Source organism: Tachyglossus aculeatus, chromosome 6 (assembly GCF_015852505.1).
Source record: "Tachyglossus aculeatus isolate mTacAcu1 chromosome 6, mTacAcu1.pri, whole genome shotgun sequence".
Classification (NCBI taxonomy): Eukaryota; Metazoa; Chordata; class Mammalia; order Monotremata; family Tachyglossidae; genus Tachyglossus; species Tachyglossus aculeatus.
In genome coordinates this window covers 49,029,342-49,051,980 of record NC_052071.1, presented here as the reverse complement: position 1 = coordinate 49,051,980, position 22,639 = coordinate 49,029,342, and the positions used below count along the sequence as shown (strand labels likewise).

The following is a 22,639-nucleotide window of genomic DNA, read 5'->3' as shown; positions in this document are numbered from 1 at the left end:
TAGCAAATACCATAAAAAAAGCTCATTCATCATTCTGCAAAGGCATGCAAAATCCAAATTTTCTGAAAAATCAGTGTGGCTTTCCTCTGGAGGGAATGGGCAACACTCCATCCTTATTAAGGAGTGCCTAGTCTGGGCAGACCCTGACCGAGGCACTTGGCAGTACACAATAAAGAAGCCCAGTCCCTGCCCACAAGGAGCTTACAGTCTAAATGGCTGTACATCCCTGGTGGTGTGATCTCCGGCAAGAAAAACCCATATCTTCACTCATTTTTAGATCAGTAAAACCCTCCACAGCTTGGGGAAAAACATAATTATTGCTAGAACACATGAGTAAACCTTAAATTGGAAAATTAATTTTCACAGTGGAGTGGAAGATTTTATTTTATAGCCAATTCTAATTGATTTTTAGATTTCCACCTAGCCCGCACGTGGCCCTAATTAAAATTCAGTTCTGTGAGCCCAGTGTCCCCTTTTCATTATGTGAGGGAGTGAAAGTGGGGCAGAACATTTGAAAGGAGAGCACGTGGGACGGGCTCTGAAGTTTGGGATTTGGCAGGCAGGCTTCCAAAACTGAATGAGTCGGAAAGACCTGATTCGGGAGGGTCTCTTCAGCCAGGCTAAGAAGCCCTCCGGTCCCGTTGGAGATCTAGGCCGAGGGAAGCTGGGATTCCTACCGAAAAGGTTGGGGGAGAAAACAATGGCCTTGCTCCCAGAGCTGGAAAACCCTGCAGGCAAGGGATCCCTAAGGCTCCTGTGGACCATAGAAACTTTTCACCATGGAGAGTCGGGGGGCTCCCGGGGAGGTGGGGTTCCACGGGGCTGACACTTTCAGGAGATGGAAGCCTTCATTCTGGCCCCTGAGGCCGGCGAAAGGTCTCGACCTTTCCACCCCGGGTGCTTGGCAGAATTGGAGAGCACCCCGACCCGAGTTTCCGAGCTCGCCTGGGTCTAGCGCTAGGGCCCAGTCGGAGCTCAGACAATGCTTGGTCCCACAGGGACACAAAGAGTCCCCGACTGGCTACCGGGGCCTGGAAGTTGGGAGAGGGACCCTAGCCTTGTCCCCAATTTTCCCTAGCAGGTCGGGGACCCAGGAACCTCTGGCTCAAGAGGGGCTCCCCAGTCACCCCTGCAGCTTTCAGTTGGGTACCCTCTGCCCAGTGGGTGGGAGTTAAGCAGGGAGGGGAGCGATGGCAGCTCCCCTTTCAGCCGAACGTCCCCATCCAGCTCTGAGAAGCCCCGGGAGCCCACCCCCATCTTCGGGGCTGAACGGCAAAGCGGATTCTGGGACACAATGGCTCCCCTGGCTTTGGGTCACCCCCACCCAAGGTTGGTGCCTAGGGACCGACTGGCGGAGTCTTGGCGGCTCCCAACCCTGAACCCCCCACGGGAAGGGGGGTGCCCACCCCCGAAACCCCACCAAGACGGATCCACCGGCAAGCGACGCAACACTCGAGACGGCTGCTGGAACGAGAAGGGGGCTCCTTTCTTCCACCCGTCAAGGACGCTTCCAGTCACAACTCCGACAGCCACCCCGGAGGAGCTTCCCCGGGCGGGCGAGTCACACCACGCCGTCCCGAGGGGCCGGGTTCCTCGCCCTAGCCCAGCAGGGCCAGCGGCACTTTCTGTGGATGTACTCGGAAATGGACTCGGGGAAGAGAGCGCGGAACGGATGCAGGTACTGGAAGAAAAAGAGCAGGAGGACGAAGGAGAGCAGCTGGCCGACCAGGAGCTGCACGGCGATGTAGGGGCGGCAGAGGTTCTGCAGGGCCAGCACTTTCTCGGGCCGGACCAGCCAGATGGTTACCAGGGTGATGTCCTCCACCAGCCGGATGCTGTAGTGCAACATCATGGCGCCCCAACCCGGCGTGGTCTTCATCAGCTCCGGCTGGTCCAGCCGCAGCTGCATGGCGGACCAGCTGAAATAGTTGATGCCGGTATGGATGACCGTGACGGTGATCAGCACCACCGTGGTGCCCACGCAGGTCAGCGTCCGCTCGATCACGGGCAACTTGGCGCCGCTCATCCAGAAGCGCACCCAGGGCTCGAAGAGAGTGGCCAGGAAGTTTACGAAGATGAAGGGTAGCGCCATGAGCTTCATGGACAGGGAGAAGACCACGAGGATGGCCAGGCGGGTGATGATCTCCAGGGTCCGCCAGGTGACTATGCAGACGAACTGCCAAAACCCCAGGCGGGTCTTGTACTCGTCGTACTTGATCTGGAGGGTCAACGTGGTGGACAGGGTGGACCCGAAGGTCACCGAAACCAGGGAGAAGCCGATCAGCACCGCTGCGAGTCGGGGCGGAGGAAAGCGGAGACGGAGGAGGTTAGAGGGCGAACCCGGGGGGCTGTGGGGCCCGAGGGACGATCGCTCAGCGGGGAGCGGGCCGGAGAACCGACCCCGAGAGCTACCGTCGCACAAGAGCGCGGGAGGGATGGCCTAGAGAGGTGCTCTGCACTCAGGAAGTGCTCGATAATCATAATAATGATGGCATTTCTTAAGCGCTTACTACTCGCAAAGCACTGTTCAAAGCGCTGGGGAGGTCACAAGGCGATCGGGTTATCCCACGGGGTGGGGTCACAGTTTGAATCCCCATTTTACAGATGAGGTAACTGAGGCCCAGAGAAGTGAAGTGACTTGCCCAAAGTCACACAGCTGACAGTTGGTGGAGCTGGGATTTGAACCCACGACCTCTGACTCCAAAGCCTGTGCTCTTTCCACTGAGCCACTCTGCTTCTCCACGCATTAAATACCGATGATTGATTGACTGATCGATCGACTGTAAGCTCCTTGCGGGCAGTGATCGGGTCTGCCACCGCTAGTGTATTGCACCCTCCCAAGCGCTTCGTACAGCGTTCTGCCCACAGTAGGAACTCAATCAATAATAATCACAACCGTGGGGTTTGTTAACTGCTTACTACGTGTTGGGCACTGTGTTAAGCGCTGGGGTTGACACGAGGTTGGACACAGTCCATGTCCCACGGGGGGCTCGCATTCTTAATCCCCATTTTACAGATGATGTAACTGAGGCCCAGGGAAGTGAAGTGACTCATCCAAGGTCACACAGCAGACTTGTGGCGGAGCCGGGATTAGAACCCAGGTCCTTCTGACTCCCAGTCCAATGTTCCGTTTCTCTGAGCCATGCTGCGATACAAGTAGACAGGCATCAATAGCATCAAAATAGATAATAATAGTCACAGTAATGATGGCATTGATTAAGCGCTTACTATGTGCAAAGCACATAAGCGCTGGGGAGGTGTGGCTCAACGGGAAGGAGCACAGGCTTGGGAGCCAGAGGTCATGGGTTCTAATCCCGGCTCCGCTACTTGTCAGCTGTGTGACTTTGGGCACGTCACTTCACTTCTCTGGGCCTCAGCTCTCTCATCTGTAAAATGGGGATGAAGACTGTGAGCCCCATGTGGGACCACCTGATTACCTGGTATCTCCCCCAGTGCTTAGAACAGTGCTTGGCACATAGTAAGCGCTTAACAAATACCATCATCATCATCATCAAGGTGATCAGGTTGTCCCAAAGAGGGCTCACAGTCTTAATCTTCATTTTACAGATGAAGTTAAGTGACTTGCCCGAAGTCACACATCTGACAATTGACAGAGCCGGGATTTGAACCCACGACCTCTGACTCCATAGCCAGTGCTCTTTCCACTGAGCCACGCTGCTTCTCCTAGAGATATATCTATAATTCCATTTATTTTGATGCTATTGATGCCTGTCAACTTGTTTTGTTTTGTTGCCTGCCTCCCCCTCCTAGACCGTGAGCCCGTTGTTGGGCGGGGATTGTCTCTATCTGCTGCCGAACTGTACTTTCCAAGCGCTTAGTCCAGTGCTCTGCCCACAGTAAGCGCTCAGTAAATACGACTGAATGAATGGATGGATGGATGAGTGGGTCGACGGAGGGCCCCGGTTGCCGGTGATGATCTGCAGGTCTTGGTGTGCGGTCTACCCTCCGCGCCCCTGCCCCGGGTGCCTGGGTGGGCTTGAAGACCCTCCCAGGTTCCCAGCAAAGCAGGGGAAGGCAAGGAATGGTGGCTGTAGACCACAGCACTGACACTGCAGTATGGCCCGGAGGAAGGGGGAGAATAATAATAATAATAATGGCATTTATTAAGCGCTTACTATGTGCAAAGCACTGTTCTAAGCGCTGGGGAGGTTACAAGGTGATCAGGTTGTCCCACGTGGGGCTCACAGTCTCAATCCCCATTTTACAGATGAGGGAACTGAGGCCCAGAGAAGTGAAGTGACTTGCCCAAAGTCACACAGCTGACAATTGGCGGAGCTGGGATTTGAACCCATGACCTCTGACTCCAAAGCCCAGGCTCTTCTCCACTGAGCCAGAATGTGAGTCCACTAGAGAACGAGAGCCTTCGGGAGACAATAGGAACCCTCGGCCGACACAACCCCCGAGTCCGCACCCTGTATATTCAACTCAAAATTTTCCTGGTAGCAAAGCAAAACACGCCTCGTCGAAATAACCACTAACCAAACAGTCACATTTATTGAGCGCTTACTGTATATGGAGCACTCAACTAAACTGCCCTAGTGGAAGCAGCGTGGTCTAGTGGATAGAGCACAGGCTTGGGTGTCAGAAGGACCTGAGTTCTAATCCCGGCGCCACCAGTGGTCTTGTGTGTGACCCTGGACAGGTCATTCATTCATTCATTCAGTCGGATTTATTGAGCGCTTACTGTGTGCAGAGCACTGTACTAAGCGCTTGGGAAGTACAAGTTGGCAACATATAGAGACGGTCCCTACCCAACAGTGGGCTCACAGTCTAGAAGGTCATTTCACTTCTCTGTGCCTCAGTTCCCTCATCTGTACAGTGGGGATTAAGACTGTGCACCCCATGTGGGGCAGGGACCGTGTCCAACCTGAGTAGAAGCAGAGTGGCTCAGTGGAAAGAGTGCGGGTTTGGGAGTCAGAGGTCATGGGTTCTAATCCCGGCTCCGCCACTTATCAGCTGTGTGACTTTGGGCAAGTCACTTAACTCTTCTGTGCCTCAGTTCCCTCATCTGGAAAATGGGGATTAAGACTGTGAGCCCCATGTGGGACAACCTGATTACCTTGTATCTCCCCCGGCGCTTAGAAGAGTGCTTGGCACATAGTAAGCGCTTAACAAATACCAAAATTATTATTATTATTGTTATTAGCTTGTATCTACTCCAGCGCTTAATGCAGTGCTTGGCATGTAGTAAGCACTTAACAGATATCGTTTGAAAGAAAAAGAAATTAGCTCATTTGTCCACCAGTAATAATAATAATAATAATAATAATAATAATAATAATGGCATTTATTAAGCGCTTACTATGTGCAAAGCACTGTTCTAAGCGCTGGGGAGTACTCTCGCAAGCAGATCGTCACCATCCTAGAATCCACCTGGTACCCAATGCAGACGTCAAGGGGGTGGCTGGCTCAGCAATCTCCCCTAAATCACAGAGAAGGTCCAAACTGGGGCTCGGGTTATAGTTTTCCCGATCTTGAGGCTCATGCTTGGACTTCTGCCCTTTTCAGTCTCCTCATGGGGATGGGAGAACTGTCTTAAGCCAAATAGTAAGCGCTTAATAAATACGATTGAATGAATAAATGAATGAATGAATGAATGAATGAATGAAATAAGAAACCAACCCCATCCCACTCCTGAGCCTGGTTGCAGACCTGGGCCCAGCCGGGTTCGGCAGCTCTGCCAATAGCCTGATGTGTGAATTTGGGGCAAGTCATTTAACCTCGCTGGACATGTCTCCTCATCTGAAAAATGGGGATATGATAAAGAGGGTGAGTCCTTTGTGGGGCATTTATTAAGTACCGATTAGGCAGAGTCCCTGCCCCACAAAGGACTCACCCTCTTTATCGTTTCCCCATTTTTCAGATGAGGAAACAGGTCCGGAGAGGTGAAGTGACTTGCCCCAAATTCACACACCGGGCCACTGGCAGAGCTGCCGAACCGGGCTGGGCCTCTGCCTAATTGGTGCTTAATAAATGTCACCGTATTTGGCGTTATCGTTAGTAAGAGGAAACAAGCCTCTGGTCCTCTTGACTGCTGTTGCCGCTGGGTTTTCCTCCTAGGCCCCCGAGGGCCCCAGTCTGAGGATGGAGCAAGATCAGCTACCTGACAGAATGGCAGTCCCACAGAAACGCCAGAAGCCAGTAGACTGGTGACCATCAGGTCACCGTCCAACTTCCCGAGATCCAGCGCTTAGAACAGTGCTTTGCACATAGTAAGCGCTTAACAAATGCCATCATCATCATCATCATCATCATCATCCCCTGGCCTCCGGCCCGTTGAGCTTCTGAGTGTCATCACAGCCCAGCGCCCGCCGCTGATTCGACTCACCTCTTGGAAGAGGTAATTCGTTGGATATGAGGGTCACGTAGGTCTGATAGGTCAGTTGGGGCACCGAGCCCAAGTAGGCCTGCATCACAGCCATACGTTTGAAGGCGTGGCGGTGATGGGACAGGATTCGGATCGAGTGGCCAACCTCCCATTCTACCAACTCTTCCATGCCGTCGTAGAACAATCTCTTGCGGATGATGCCGACGTAGGGTTCCTCCTCCACCTTCTTCCCCAGATTAAGGTACATAATTATGGCCTCTAGGCATCTGCAAGAACGAAGTATTGTGTGAGTTTGGCCAGTGCTGCCTTTTGGGGAGCTATCTGGGTCATCATCATCATCATCATCAATTGTATTTATTGAGCACTTACTGTGTGCAGAGCACTGTACTAAGCGCTTGGGAAGTCCAAGTTGGCAACATATAGAGACAGTCCCTACACAACAGTGGGCTCACAGTCTAAAAGGGGGAGACAGAGAACAAAACCAAACATACTAACAAAATAAAATAAATAGAATAGATATGTACAAGTTAAATAAATAAATAAATAAATAAATAAATAAATAGAGTAATAAATATGTACAAACATTTGGGTGTGTTTTGGTGGGTCGCGTCTCCTGCCTCTTTCCACTCATGGGCCTCTTCTTTTTTTTTTATGGCATTTATTAAGCGCTTACTATGTGCAAAGCACTGTTCCAAGTGCTGGGGAGGCTACAAGGTGATCAGGTTGTCCCACGGGGGGCTCACAGTCTTAATCCCCATTTTACAGATGAGGTAACTGAGGCCCAGAGAAGTTAAGTGACTTGCCCAAAGTCACACAGCTGACAGTTGGCGGAGCCGGGAGCCGGGAGTTCTCTGGCGAAGCTGGCTGAAAGCTGTGGAGGCAGTCCCCGCAAGCCTCACAAGGTCAAGCGCACAGGAAAAACATGAGTAAATCAAGCGTGATCATCTGGTGGGTACCGTACCTGTGGAGAAGCTATGACTGGTTCTTGTAACCAAGATTGAGCTTTAAAATCTATTTGCTCCAGAGATGGAAAATGAAACAAAATCAGTTTTGCATGTTTAGGGTAGCTCTAAAGTTGACAGCTTCTAAAAACACACCTCCAGTCTCTGAAAGAAAACTTTTTTGCCTAGAATTATTGAATGACAGAAGAGGCTTGACTGTGGGTTCACTACTGGGAGAAAAGGAGATGATGAATAAAATCTGTCCCTCCTCCAATTCACTCCATCGTATCTATCTTCACGCACTCGACCCCAGCTCCTCCCAAGCGGGGCTCTCAGCTGGACCTCAATCTTGGCCTCATTCTGTTCCCCCAGCTCGGAACTCCCTCCCTCCCCACACCAGACAGACCATCGCCCATCTCTTATTCATTTATTCATTCATTAATCCAATCGTATTTATTGAGCGCTTACTGTTCATTCATTCATCCATTCAATCGTATTTATTGAGTGCTTACTGTGTGCAGAGCACTGTACTAAGCGCTTGGGAAGTAGAAGTTGGGCGGTCCCTACCCAACAGCGGGCTCACAGTCTAGAAGGGGGAGACAGACAACAAAACAAATTAACAAAATAAAATAAATAGAATAAATATGTACAAGTAAAATAAATAGAGTAATAAATATGTACAAACATATATACATAGCGACTTGAATATAAATAGCACACCCCTCTAAATGTTTATCACAGCCAAAAATTTGGTAACCCAGTTTTCAGGATATGCATATGCTAGGTATCTAAGCATGGGGACTTTCCTTTTTTTCAGAGCAGTCGTTGCCCAAAATCAATCAATTAATCAATGGTATTTATAATAAGAAGAATAAGAATGGCATGTATTAAGCGGTTACTATGTGCCGAGCACTGTTATAAGCGCTTGGGAGGTTAAAAGGTGATCAGGTTGTCCCACGTGGGGCTCACAGTCTTAATATCCATTTTACAGATGAGGTAACTGAGGCACAGAGAAGCCAAGTGACATATTGGAGCCTCCGTAGATGCGTCTCTGGATGGGGAGGGGGTTGGGAGGGAGAGAGGGGGAAAAAGAGAGGGATCTGAAGAGGTTCCTTCCAACAGTGCTTGGCAGATAGTAAGCGCTTAACAAATACCATCATTATAACTATTATTATTTTTGCTCTGAGGGAATGGGGAACTCCGAAGGAGCTACTCACCTGAAAATCGGTCCCAAGAGTAGAAGGTGTGTGAACACCATGAGGGGCTTATCTTTGGCCAAATCCCGGTGGATGAAAACGAGGGTAAACTGATCCATGATGGATGACAGTAAAAAGAAGAGGAAGGTGAATGTCATCCAGAATGAATCCTTGTTCTTTCGGTAGATATTTGCCATGTAGAGCGCGCTGGAGGCTTCCCCGCAGTAGAGAAAGGTGGTGAAGATGATGCCCAGCGGGAAGGTGAGGTGGGTCTTGGACCCCAGTTTTACTACACTCTCTTCTAAGGAGCTTGCGCTTTCTTCAACCAGGATTTCTGTCAATTCCTCCGTCTTCGGGATAGTGAGCACACAGGCAGGCCCTTGGTACTTCTTTGCCCCTTGGGGGCTGGCGGAGACCACCTCGTCCAGTTCAGTTCTGAAATGATAAGACCCATGGCATCCCACTAAGGTTTCAGTGCTATTTATTGAGTGCTTACTACGTGCAGTGCGCTGGACTAAGCGCTTGAGAAAGTACACCTCGACAGAGTTAACAGACACGTTCCCTGCCCACAACGAGCTTAAGGATTTTCCTTAGGGTCTCCGAGGTGGCTGTTGTCAAAATCACCTTGGCGGGAAAAATCCCCAGATCCCTTTACTTCCTGGGAAGAGGCCTGGTTTACGGTCTTTTCAGCTATAAAACGAGCGCTTACTGTGTGCAGAGCACTGTACAGCGTGGCTCAGTGGAAAAGAGCCCGGGCTTTGGAGTCAGTGGTCATGGGTTCAAATCCCGGCTCTGCCGTCAGCCGTGTGACTTTAGGCAAGTCACTTAACTTCTCTGTGCCTCAGTTCCCTCATCTGTAAAATGGGGATTGACTGTGAGCCCCCCTTGGGACAACCTGATCACCTTGTATCCCCCCAGCACTTAGAAGAGTGCTTGCACATAGTAAGCACTTAATAAATGCCATTATTATTATTACCAAAGCACAAGCCCATCCTTGTGGCAGTGTGGTCACGTGGAAAGACCCCAAGGCTGGAAGTCAGGAGAGCTGGGTCCTAGATCTGGCTCCACTGCTCCCTGGGTCTGTGATCTGATCGTGTCTGTGCCTCAGTATACCCATCTGTAAAACAGAGCTAAGATATCTGTTTTCCCTCCTTCGTAAACTCTGAACCCCATGACGGACAGGGAAGGTATCTGATCTGGTTATCCTGTATCTATCCTGGCAGGGATTGTCTCTCTTTATTGCTGAATTGTAATAATAATAATAATAATAGCATTTATTAAGCGCTTACTATGTGCAAAGCACTGTTCTAAGCGCTGGGGAGGTTACAAGGTGATCAGGTTGTCCCACGGGGGGCTCACAGTCATAATCCCCATTTTACAGATGAGGTAACTGAGGCCCAGAGAAGTGAAGTGACTTTCCCAAAGTCACACAGCTGACAATTGGCGGAGCCGGGATTTGAACCCATGACCTCTGACTCCAAAGTCCGTGCTCTTTCCACTGAGCCACGCTGCTTCCCATCGTGTACTTTCCAAGCACTTAGTAGCTGCTTAGAGAAGCAGTGCAGATCAGTGGAAAGAGCCCAGGCTTTGGAGTCAGAGGTCATGGGTTCAAATCCCAGCTCTGCCAGTTGTCAGCTGTGTGACTTTGGGCAAGTCACTTCACTTCTCTGGGCCTCATCATACAATGGGGATGAAGACTGTAAGTCCCCTGTGGGACAACCTGATCACCTTGTAACCTCCCCAGCGCTTAGAACAGTGCTTTGCACATAGTAAGCGCTTAATAAATGCCATCATTATTATTATTAATACAGTGCTCTGCACACAGTGAGTGCTCAATAAATACAATAGAATGAATGAACTTAGCACAGTGCTTGAAACAGAGTAAGTATTATCAAACGATATCATCATTATTATACCGCTACCTCCCCGAGCCCAGTTCCGGAACGGCTGCATCTCTTAAGTCAGAAAAGTGGGCAGAGGACACTTGGGTGGGGAACGGGAAAGAGGCGGTGATGGAAGGGAAGGTTCCCTGCCCCACGCTGCTTGGCCAGAGGTGGGCTGAGGGCCGAGCGCTCAGTGCAGTGCTCTGCACACAGGAAGCGCTCAGTAAATACCATCGATTGATTGACTCTGTTGTCGGGACGGCTTCACTAGCTAGCCAGAGGCGGCCCCTGAGAGTCTTGGTGGGAGAAGGGTCGACCCTGGAGGCGGATGGATGGCGAGTGGCACAGCCCCTCTCATTCCCATGGATGCTACAAGTGGCACAGCCCCTCTCCTTCCCGGACTTTGCTCCTGGGGGCGGGGGAGCGCGCAGAGTCCCAGGGCAGCGGCAGAGGGGTCCCAGGACAGGGGCAGGGAAAGATCCAAGCTAATCAGGTTGGACACAGTCCCCGTCCCATGTGAGGCTCACAGTTTCAATCCCCATTTTACAGATGAGGTCAATGAGGCCCAGAGAATTGAAGTGACTTGCCTAAAGGCACACACCAGACAAGAGGCAGAGCCAGGATTAGAACCCTATCTCCCTCCTACCATTCCTTTCCAAACTCTTCGAATGTGTCATCTACACGTGCTGCCTCGAATTCCTCAACACCAACTCTCTCCTCGACCCCCTCCAATCTGGCTTCCATCCCCTACATTTCACGGAAACTGCCCTTTCAAAGGTCACCAATGACCTCCTGCTTGCCAAATCCAACGGCTCCTACTCTATCCTAATCCTTCTCGACCTCTCAGCTGCCTTCGACACTGTGGACCACTTCCTTCTCCTCAACACGCTATCCAACCTTGGCTTCACAGACTCCATCCTCTCCTGGTTCTCCTCTTATCTCTCCGGCCATTCATTCTCAGTCTCTTTTGCGGGCTCCTCCTTCCCCTCCCATCCCCTTACTGTAGGGGTTCCTCAAGGGTCAGTTCTTGGTCCCCTTCTGTTCTCTATCTACACTCCATTGGTGAACTCATTTGCTCCCACGGCCTCAACTAGCATCTCTACGCTGATGACACCCAAATCTACATCTCTGCCCCTGCTCTCTCTCCCTCCAGGCTCGTATCTCCTCCTGCCTTCAGGACATCTCCATCTGGATGTTTGCCCACCACCTAAAGCTCAACATGTCGAAGACTGAGCTCCTTGTCTTCCCTCCCAAACCCTGCCCTCTCCCTGCCTTTTCCATCACTGTTGACGGCACTACCATCCTTCCCGTCCCACAAGCCCGCAACCTTGGTGTCATCCTCGACTCCACTCTCTCGTTCACCCCTCACATCCAAGCCGTTACCAAGTCCTGCCGGTCTCAGCTCCGCAACATCGCCAAGATCCGCCCTTTCTTCTCCATCCAAATCACTACCCTGCTCGTTCAAGCTCTCATCCTATTCCGTCTGGATTACTGCATCAGCCTCCTCTCCGATCTCCCATCCTCCTGTCTCTCCCCACTTCAATCCATACTTCACGCCACTGCCCGGATCGTCTTTGTGCAGAAACGCTCTGGGCATGTTACTCCCCTCCTCTAAAATCTCCAGTGGCTACCAATCAACCTACGCATCAGGCAAAAACTCCTCACCCTCGGCTTCAAGGCTGTCCATCACCTCACCCCCTCCTACCTCACCTCCCTTCTCTCCTTCTCCAGCCCAGCCTGAACCCTCCACTCCTCTGCTGCTAATCTCCTCACCGTACCTCATTCTCGCCTGTCCCGCCGTCGACCCCCAGGCCACGTCATCCCCCTGGCCTGGAATGCCCTCCCTCCGCACATCTGCCAAGCTAGCTCTCTTCCTCCCTTCAAGGCCCTACTGAGAGCTCACCTCCTCCAGGAGACCTTCCCACACTGAACCCCCTCCTTCCTCTCCCCCCTTCTCCCTCCCCATCCCCTCCTGCCTTACCTCCTTCCCCTCCCTACATCACCTGCACATATGTTTGTACGTATTTATTACTCTATTTATTTTATTTGTACATATTTACTCTATTTATTTTATTTTGTTAATATGTTTTGTCTTGTTGTCTGTCTCCCCTGTCTAGACTGTGAGCCCGCTGTTGGGTAGGGGCCGTCTCTATATGTTGCCAACTTGTTCTTCCCAAGCACTTAATACAGTGCTCTGCACACAGTAAGCGCTCAATAAATACGATTGAATGAATGAACCCAGGTCCCCCTGACTCCCAAGCTTCTATCCATTAGACCAAGCTGCTGGGAACCTTTGTTGAGGTGGGGAGTGGTGGGGAAGCATCTTACAATCAATCAATCAATCAATCAATCAATCGGCGGGGCAGGGAGGGAGGCCTGGCACTCACAGGGTGGTGTGGCGGTTGTCAATGGCACGGTCTGGGCTCTTGGACCGAGCGGGGCCACCCGCAGCTGCAGCAGCCTCCGGGCCACCGGGAGCATCCGCAAGGCTGGAAGCGCTGGCAAACTTGGAGGCATCCAGACTGCCGGCAAAGTTGGAGGCATCCAGACTGCCAGCAAAGTTGGGAGCATCGGAAAATTCAGGAGCATACCGAGCGTTGGCAAAGTCAGGAGAATCTGGAGCATCGGGAGCGTTGGCAAAGTCGGGAGCATCCCGAAAGTCGGCAAAATTGGGAGAATCCGGAGCATCGGGAGCGTCGGCAAAGTTGGGAGCATTCCGAGAGTCAGCAAAGTCGGGAGAATCCGGAGCACCGGGAGTGTCGACAAAGTCAGGAGCATCCCGAGAGTCGGCAAAGTCGGGAGAATCCGGAGCACCGGGAGTGTCGGCAAAGTCAGGAGCATCCCGAGAGTCGGCAAAGTTGGGAGAATCTGGAGCACCGGGAGTGTCGGCTAAGTCAGGAGTATCCCGAGAGTCGGCAAAGTCGGGAGAATCCAGAGCAACGGGAGCGTCGGCAAAGTCGGGAGCATCCCGAGAGTCTTCAAAGGTGGGAGAATCCGGAGCAACGGCAGTGTCAGCAAAATCGGGAGAATCCGGAGCATCTGGAGTGTCGACAAAGTTGGGAGCATCCCGATAGTCGGCAATGTCGGGAGAATCCGGAGCATCGGGATCGTCCGCAAAGTCGGGAGCATCCCGAGAGTCATCAAAGTCAGGAGAATCTGGCGCAACGGCAGCATCGGCAGAGTCGTGAGAATATGGAGCGTCGGCAGTATCGGGAGCATCGGCAAGATCTGGAGAGTCGGGAGCATCAGCAGCTTCTGGAGAGTCAGCAGCATCGGCAGCATCCGGGGCGTCAGCGTTGGTGGACATCAGGAAATCGAGGCTGATGATTTGACCCATGGTCATTTAATGCCGATGGTCAGTCACTCCTTTAACTTTTCCACACGCACACTGGGGTAAGCACTGATACGGGGTGGGGGAGAGAGGGCCGGGCGGGGGAAAGGGGAGAGGAGAGGTGGAAGGTTAGTTATGGCACTTTTAAGTCCTTGGCAGAAGGCCATGGCAGGAAGACAAAATACTTTTTTTACAGGCGGGCGGGAGAGCGAGAAGGAAGAGGAGCAAGGAGAGGTTTGTTGACGAAGGTGGGTGGGTTTCAAGAGAGCTATGCAGGCCAGCTAGATTGCTGTCACCAGGCTCTCCCCACGGCAAGGGCGGCAACTCTTCTCCTCACCCGCTTGGCATAGCTCTGAAGGATGGAGGAAAGAAGACAACATCTCCTTTCAACTGGGCTAACACAGTTGAGTTCGCTGGGTGCCGGGAACCATCAAGGTTCCCATAGAAAAGCAGCGTGGCTCAGTGGAAAGAGCCTGGGATTGGGAATCAGAGGTCACGGGTACAAATCCCGGCTCCGCCAATTGTCAGCTGTGTGACTTTGGGCAAGTCACTTCACTTCTCTGTGCTGCAGTTACCTCATCTGTAAGATGGGGATGAAGACTGTGAGCCCCACGTGGGACAACCTCATCACCTTGTATCCTCCCCAGCGTTTAGAACAGTGCTTTGCACATAGTAAGTGCTTAACAAATGCCATCATTATTATTATCATCAAGGAAGAAGGCCCCTGGCAGCTTAGTGCAGGATGCCGCCCCCACCCAATGAGCCATGGACCTGGGCAGGCTGCGGCCTCGGGGGTGGCGAGGACCCTGGGAAGCTGCAGAAAAGTTCCCACCGCCTTGTTCCTCTGAGAGTGAGAGTGACAGAGAGAGAGAGAGAGAGAGAGACAGAGACAGACAGACAGACAGACAGACAGAGAGAGACAGAGAAAAAGAGCCCACCCACTGGGCAAGGCTTCCTGGCCAAACCACTCCAACCTGAAAAGCAAGTTCCTTCAGTAAGCAGAAAGGGAACAGGTATTAACAGAGGACTATCAAAGGCTTCAGTCAGAGCCTGGCACCCAAAAGGCATGTGAAAACACTGGCCCTGCTGAGAGCTCACCTCCTCCAGGAGGCCTTCCCAGACTGAGCCCCTTCCTTCCTCTCCCCCTCGTCCCCCTCTCCATCCCCCCCATCTTACCTCCTTCCCTTCCCCACAGCACCTGTATATATGTATAGATGTTTGTACATATTTTTTACTCTATTTATTTTATTTGTGCATATCTATTCTATTTATTTTATTTTGTTAGTATGTTTGGTTTTGTTCTCTGTCTCCCCCTTTTAGACTGTGAGCCCACTGTTGGGTAGGGACTGTCTCTATATGTTGCCAATTTGTACTTCCCAAGCGCTTAGTACAGTGCTCTGCACATAGTAAGCGCTGAATAAATACGATTGATGATGATGATGGTCCGCTGGTTCGGATATTGACACTGCCAGGTTCTGTCTTGGAAATTCAGCAGGTGAGCAAAGGATGGACAAGGTGCGCCATTCCCCCCCGCCCCCCGCACCCAAACACCCACATCTTCTGCCCCCAGCCTTCCCTCACCTCACTCCTGATTCAGAGAACCGGCCCGGGGATTCTCCTCCAGTCCACAGAAGCCACCGCTGCCCCTGCTACGGCGACCCGAGGGGAGGCCAGAGTGGTCCTAGGACCCGATCTGCCACCTGGGGCCCCTCTGAGTCAAGCTGGGGTGGGCTTGGGTAGAAATGAGCCCGCCAGAGTGGTTCCCAAACCTCAGAACTTCCTTGGGTCTTTTGGGCTGAGGTGAGTCTGGCGGGGTCCGGGATTGTAGGTGGGGATTGTTATTTACCAACTGCATTGTACTGTCCTGAGCTCTTAGTACAGTGCTGCACTTACTGCACGGTAAGCGCTCAATAAGGGCCACTGATTTCCTGGGCTTCCTCTGGCCTGGAGCGGCATTCAGCAGGCCCAAACGCTTCCTTGGAGCTGGGATGGAGCCAGAAAAACTTCCTGTCAGGATGGGAGAGGCGGGCCGGCGAGACATCCTATTTAAAGTCATCTCCTCCAGTGGTACAGGGCTGTATGAAGTGGGGCTTCTCCCTCCCCTGCTCAAGGAGAGGGGCTACACTCCCTCCATCACAGTGGCCTGGGAGGGAAATACTGCACTCTCCCAAGTACAGTGCTCTGCACATAGTAAGCGCTCAATAAATACAATTGATTGATTGATTGATTGTAAGGTGCTTCACCAGCACTCACCCTCCCTCCACCAACCCCACCGCAACAAAAGTTCCCAACAGCCTGGCCTAATGGATAGAGCCCGGGCTTGGGAGTCGGAAGGACATGGGCTCTAATCCTGGCTCTGCCACTTACCTGCTGTGTAAACTCAGGCAAGTCACTTCACTTCTCTGGGCCTCAGTGACCTCATCTGTACATTGGGGATTGAGACTGTAAGCCCCATATGGGACATGGACGGTGTCCAACCTGATTAGCTTTTTTCTATCCCAGTGCTTAGTACACTGCCTGGCACATAATTAAGCACTTAAAAAATATCATTGAAAAAAAACAAAACCAATCCTCAGGCACTGAGGGCTTAGGCTCAGCCCTACTGAAGCAGCATGGCTCAGTGGAAAGAGCCCGGGCTTTGGAGCCAGAGGTCATGGGCTCAAATCCCAGCTCCGCCAATTGTCAGCTGTGTGACTTTGGGCAAGTCACTTCACTTCTCTGAGACTCAGTTACCTCATCTGTAAAATGGGGATTAAGACTGTGAGCCCCCTGTGGGACAACCTGATCACCTTGTAACCTCCCCAGCTCTTATAACAGTGCTTTGCACAAAGTAAGCACTTAAGAAATGCCATTATTATTATTACCCCGGCGGTTAGAACAGTGCTTTGCAAATAATAAGCACTTAATAAATGCTATTATTATTGTTATTATTACTTGTCAATCAGTTTTTCTTTCTTCCTCAGGCCAGAACTGCAAGACACAAGTGAGGAAGTCGAGGAAAACTCGCCACCCCTGGTCCAACTGCAGACTCCTGGTCCTCAGGGCAGCCTGGTCTCCGGGCCAGCCATCAGACAACACCTCCCCACCCCGACCCCAGATCGGCTGACTGCCCCTCTCCTTTTAGGCCTGTTCTTGGCTTAACGGTTTAAGTGATATCCCTGCGGGGATGGATTTCCCCAGTTTGGATTCCTGATAAGGCTGGTCTTCGAAATCATTCATCACATAGTGGTTTGCACTCACCACCACCACAGTTCTTGGGGTGATCAAAAGCTGGCCTGGCTTCCTTTCCACTGCTCAGGCTTTCTTGTTTAACGATGAATAATGGCCATCCTACAGTCAGAATGCCACCCCACGTGGGCTGCCCCTACCACCACCCTTTGGTGACCTCCTAGCTGACTCAGATGACCCCAATTCCCAGATAATAATAATAATAATAATAATGGCATTTATTAAGCGCTTACTTTGTGCAAAGCACTGTTCTAAGCACTGGGGAGGTTACAAGGCGATCAAGTTAACCCACAGGATAAATACGATTGAATGAATGAATGAACTATAAAGCCCCATGGCTCAGCGGAAAGCTCCTGGGCCTGGGAATCAGAGAACCTGGGCTCTAATCCCAGCTCTGCCAACTGTCTGCTGGGTGACCTTAGGCAAGTCACTTAATTTATCCTTGCCTCAGTTCTCTCTTCTGCAAAATTGGGAGTCAATGCCTGTTCTCCCTCCTACTCAGACTGTGAGCCCCATGGGGGACTTGATTATCTTGTGTCTACCTCAGCGCTTAGTACTGTGCTTTTTTTTTCAGAGTCTTAATCCCCATTTGACAGATGAGGGAACTGAGGCCCAGAGAAGTGAAGTGGCTTGCTCAAAGTCACACAGCTGACAATCGGCTGGATTTGAACCCATGATCTCTGACTCCAAAGCCCGGGCTCTTTCTACTGAGCCACGCTGCTTCTCTGCCCCCTGCTCCTTCAGCAGCTCCATCCGGTGACCCGGCAGGTGGGGAATTGACCCACCCAACTGGAAGGCTCTGCCAAGTTCACCCCTGCACAGCCCCTGGCGTCTCCCATCCCACATCAAGGGCCCCTAAATGAGCTTCGACCGTGTTTATAGGTCTCACTGGATGCTGAGCAAGCGCTACGGCCAGAAGTTCGATTCTGAACAGACGGCAGAGGCTGACGTGAGATTGGAAGTGGGTGAGATGGGCACGGCAGCTGTTTAGACTCATGCCCAGCCCCGGGTCATCCCTTCATCTGGCAGGTGTGGCTGGATTCCATCCGGAGAAGCAGTCAGCTGGGAATCGGAGTGAGCGATTCCCCTTCCAGCTCCCGGGGGACAGCCTCACTGTTGTGATGGCCTGCTTCATGAGGGAAACCTTCAGAAACTCTGCCGAAACTTCAGTGACACTAAACAGAGAATTGATCCGCATTTTGTATATATGTATATATCATCAATCATATTTAATTGATGGCCCTGCTGAGAGCCATCAATGGCCCTGCTGAGAGCTCACCTCCTCCAGGAAGCCTTCCCAGACTGAGCCCCTTCCTTCCTCTCCCCCTCGTCCCCCTCTCCATCCCCCCATCTTACCTCCTTCCCTTCCCCACAGCACCTGTATATATGTATATATGTTTGTACATATTTATTACTCTATTTACTTATTTATTTATTTTATTTGTACATATCTATTCTATTTATTTTATTTTGTTAGTATGTTTGGTTTTGTTCTCTGTCTTCCCCTTTTAGACTGTGAGCCCACTGTTGGGTAGGGACTGTCTCTATATGTTGCCAATTTGTACTTCCCAAGCGCTTAGTACAGTGCTCTGCACATAGTAAGCGCTCAATAAATACGATTGATGATGATGATGTATATATGTTTGTACATATTTATTACTCTATTTATTTATTTATTTTACTTGTACATATCTATTCTATTTATTTTATTTTGTTAGGATGTTTGGTTTTGTTCTCTGTCTCCCCCTTTTAGACTGTGAGCCCACTGATGGGTGGGGACTGTCTCTATATGTTGCCAAGTTGTACTTCCCAAGCGCTTAGTACAGTGCTCTGCACACAGTAAGCGCTCAATAAATACGATTGATGATGATGATTTTGTGAGCAATGAAGAAAACGGTCTACTTCTCTCTCCAACCCTATTCCTCCAGCCCTAGTCCACCAGCCCTATCTCCACCCGTCAGAGGACCTGGATTCTGAACCCAGCTCTGCCACTTGTCAGCTGTGTGATCTTGGGCAAGTTACTTCACTTCTCTGTGCCTCAGTGACCTCCTCAATAAAATGGGGATTTAAATACTTGTTCTCTCCCCACTCCCAATAGGCTGTAAGCCCCAAGAGAGATTGGGTCTGATCTAATAATAATAATAATGGCATTTATTAAGCGCTTACTATGTGCAAAGCACTGTTCTAAGCGCTGGGGAGGTAAGAAGGTGATCAGGTTGTCCCACGGCGGGCTCACAGCCTTAATCCCTATTTTACAGATGAGGTAACTGAGGCACAGAGAAGTGAAGTGACTTGCCCAAAGTCACACAGCTGACAATTGGCGGAGATGGGATTTGAACCCATGACCTTCGGCTCTAAAGCCCGGGCTCTTTCCACTGAGCCACGCTGATCTGATCGAAATGTATCTACCCCAGGATTTGGCACTGAATAAATGTGTAACAGATATTATTATTATTGTTATTGTTATCATTATTACTGTAAGGCAGCAAAAGGAAATTGAGACAATCTTTCCCAATCATCCTCAGATATAGCTTTTCCTGAGGACGTGTCGTAGGTCCCCACCACTACCCTCTTGGGCTTGGTTCTCAGTGACCCTCTCCAGGAAAGAGGCAGCAGAGTCGGCTTGGGAAGCCAATCTTTAATATGAAGAATATTCAAACTCAGCGTTCCACGGGAAGCGGCCTGGCCCAGCCTTCCCAGGAGAGTCTCTGCGGAGAAGCAGCCACAGGAGACCCAAGAAAACACACAGATCATTCTACCAGTCATCAACACTCAATCATTCTAATGGTGCTCACAACCCCAGGCCCAATCTGACGCATTCAGTCTACTCCAAATCTACATCATCATCATCATCATCATCAATCGTATTTATTGAGCGCTTACTGTGTGCAGAGCACTGTACTAAGCGCTTGGGAAGGACAAGTTGGCAGCATATAGAGACAGTCCCTAGGCTCACAGTCTAAAAACATCAGAGAAGCAGCGTGGCTCAATGGAAAGAGCCCGGGCTTGAGAGTCAGAGGTCATGGGTTCAAATCCCGGCTCCGCCAATTGTCAGCTGTGTGACTTTGGGCAAGTCACTTCTCTGTGCCTCACTTACCTCACCTGTAAAATGGGGATGAAGCCTTGAGCCCCACGTGGGACAACCTGATCACCTTGTACCCTTCCCAGCGCTTAGAACAGTGCTTTGCACATAGTAATGCTTAACAAATGCCATTCTTATCATTATTATCCATCTGGGGGGTCCTCGACAAAGAACCAATGACAACAACCCTAACCCCAGCCAGAATGAGTCACCTCGTGAGAGTATTCTTCGTTTCCCATCCTGGATCAAATTTACTTAACCCAGTTCATCTTTGTCTAGTTTATTGTCTGCTCAGCTGGAGCCAACCAAAGGAATAATAACAAATTCAGTGTGGTATCGATAAGGATATTGAGCCAAATGAGGATAAATGTTCTGAAAAGTCCCCTGCAGTTATCGGAGAAGCATTCATTCATTCATTCAATCGTATTTATGGAGCGCTTACTGTGTGCAGAGCACTGTACTAAGCGCTTGGGAAGTACAAGCTGGTAACATATAGAGACGGTTCCTACCCAACAGTGGGCTCACAGTCTAGAAGCAGTGAGCAGCATCGTGGCCTAGTGGAACGAGCACAGGCCCGGGAGTCTGGAGACCTGGGTTCTAATCCTGGATCCGCCACTTACCTGCTGTGTGACCTTGGGCAAAGCACGTCCATTCTCTGGGCCTCAGTTTCCTCATCTGTGAAATGGGGATTGAATACATGTTCTCCCTCCCTCTTAGACAGTGAGCCCCAAGTAGGCCAGGGACCGTACCTGACCTGATTAACTTGCATCCACCCCAGTGCTTGGTGGCGTGTTCAGCAAAACCCACAGTTATTAAATCAGGAAATAAAAGGTAGCAGGAGGAGATGTCAGAGGACGTCAGGATCAGTGCTAAGACCAAGAGAGGTCTGGGAGGGAGGGAGGTCCTCTTTGTCTGTTTAACTTGATCATTAAACTCCAAAGGCTTGTAGAGTTAGTGAGAAAAGCTATCTATTGAGATTTCCCAGCCAGTCAACTGCAGATGGCAGTGGTTTCAAAGTTCTCCGGCTGGCAGGTTTCCTAACTGAAAATCCCGGGCTCCCATCCCTGTTGAGAGGGTGTTGGAATTAAGTCGAAGGACAATCCAGTTTGGCGAGATCTTCTGCGGACCAAAGATGGTATCTCAGATACCAGGGGCTGGGATCATTAAGAGCTCTGACTCCAGGAAAATAGAATAAGGTGGTCAGAAATCTGGTCACCTTCGGCCGGTAGATCAATCGGTGGTATGTACTGAGTGCTTATTATGTGCAAAGCACTTCATCAAGAGCTCAGGAGAGAACAAAAGAATTGGCAGATAGGATTCTCGCCCACGAGCCGGAGCTCACTAGCCGGACACTATAGCATATTACAGATAGGTGGAAGTAATAAGGGATAAAGATACATACAAAATTGATAGAGAAAATCAGCATGGAGAAGCAGCGTGGCTCAGTGGAAAGAGCACGGGCTTTGGAGTCAGAGTTCAGGGGTTCAAATCCCAGCTCCGCCAACGGTCAGCTGTGTGACTTTGGGCAAGTCACTCAACTTCTCTGTGCCTCAGTTCCCTCATCTGTAAAATGGGGATTAAAACTGTGAGCCCCCCGTGGGACAACCTGATCATCTTGTAACCTCCCCAGCACCTAGAACAGTGCTTTGCACATAGTAAGCGCTTAATAAATGCCATCGTTATTATTATTACATCTTGGAGGAGGTGTCGGGCACATAGTAAGCGCTTAATAAATGCCATCGTTTTTATTATTACATCCTGGAGGAGGTGTCGGGCACATAGTAAGCGCTTAATAAATGCCATCGTTATTATTATTACATCTTGGAGGAGGTGTCGGGCACATAGTAAGCGCTTAATAAATGCCATCGTTATTATTATTATTATAGGGGGAAGAAGTACCCAAGGGCTTAGGCGGTATGGAAGTGCTGAAGTGTGGCAGTAGGGAGGGCAGAGGATGGGAAAAGGAGAAATGAACCCGGGTGGGATTCTTGTGGTGCCAAAATGGGGGAGGGGTTAGAAAACAGTCCTGGGACAGAGGGGTGGGAGAGAAAGGAGGGGAAAAGCAAAGAGGAGCAGAGGCAAAGAGCAAAAGGGGAGGAGAGAGGGTGTAGCAACTAAGAGACAGGACTCACCAGCTTTCCCGCTTTGGCCTGGTGGCCCCAGCAGACATGACCGGGTCCGGGCCCAGGCCCAGGCCTGCTGCCACCACTTTATCCAGGTTGTGGTGGCAGAAACGCTGGGCCAGGGGCGGCGATCTGTCTGGGGTCATGTGGCCACTGAACCCTCAGGCTTGGGTGGTGGCCTTCTTGCCCCGTCTCCTCCCCCAGATTCCTCCTCGTCCCTGTCACGGGCGGGAGGGACTTGCGAGCGATGTGGGCCCACGCCTCCATCCCTGGGTGGTTCTTCCCGTTGGCAGAGAACCAGATGCATCCCAGCCAATCATTTCTTCTGGACACCAACGGGCCCCAGAGAACCTAAGTGGTTAGGGATGGGGCCCAGATGGAAATTTGGGGTCCATCCACCTAAACCTGGTCACCTCAAATCCCCGAGACTTTGGAAAGAACACCACGTCGGCTTACCAGCCCCAGCCCCCAGCGCCACGTCCTCTATTTCAGCCCCACGGCAGCCA

The 22,639-nt window shown here is 50.9% G+C and overlaps 1 protein-coding gene across 2 annotated transcripts; it reads right to left on the bottom strand.

The window, feature by feature from the left end:
* Window positions 1-378: 378 nt before the first annotated feature.
* XKRX (XK related X-linked) lies at window positions 379-22,639 on the bottom strand. Of its 2 annotated transcripts, none has more exons than XM_038748196.1 (5): window positions 22,590-22,639; window positions 12,757-13,769; window positions 8,508-8,921; window positions 6,350-6,615; window positions 379-2,289 (listed from the first exon to the last, which is right to left on the bottom strand). In XM_038748196.1, exons 2-5 carry the CDS (start codon window positions 13,710-13,712, stop codon window positions 1,562-1,564), a joined length of 2,364 nt encoding a protein of 787 aa, XP_038604124.1. In that variant the 5' UTR covers window positions 13,713-13,769; window positions 22,590-22,639; the 3' UTR covers window positions 379-1,561. The 2 variants fall into 2 exon arrangements, with proteins under 2 accessions (XP_038604124.1, XP_038604123.1); XM_038748195.1 differs by lacking the exon at window positions 22,590-22,639 and adding an exon at window positions 22,143-22,558.

Excerpts from the sequence above, each read along its gene's own strand:
- XKRX (XM_038748196.1), bottom strand. The coding sequence starts at position 13,712 with ATGACCATGGGTCAAATCATCAGCCTCGATTTCCTGATGTCCACCAAC. Across the intron at positions 6,616-8,507 it reads CTCTTGGGACCGATTTTCAG|ATGCCTAGAGGCCATAATTA; the intron begins GTGAGTAGCTCC and ends TCGTTCTTGCAG. Across the intron at positions 2,290-6,349 it reads CGAATTACCTCTTCCAAGAG|CGGTGCTGATCGGCTTCTCC; the intron begins GTGAGTCGAATC and ends CCCGACTCGCAG.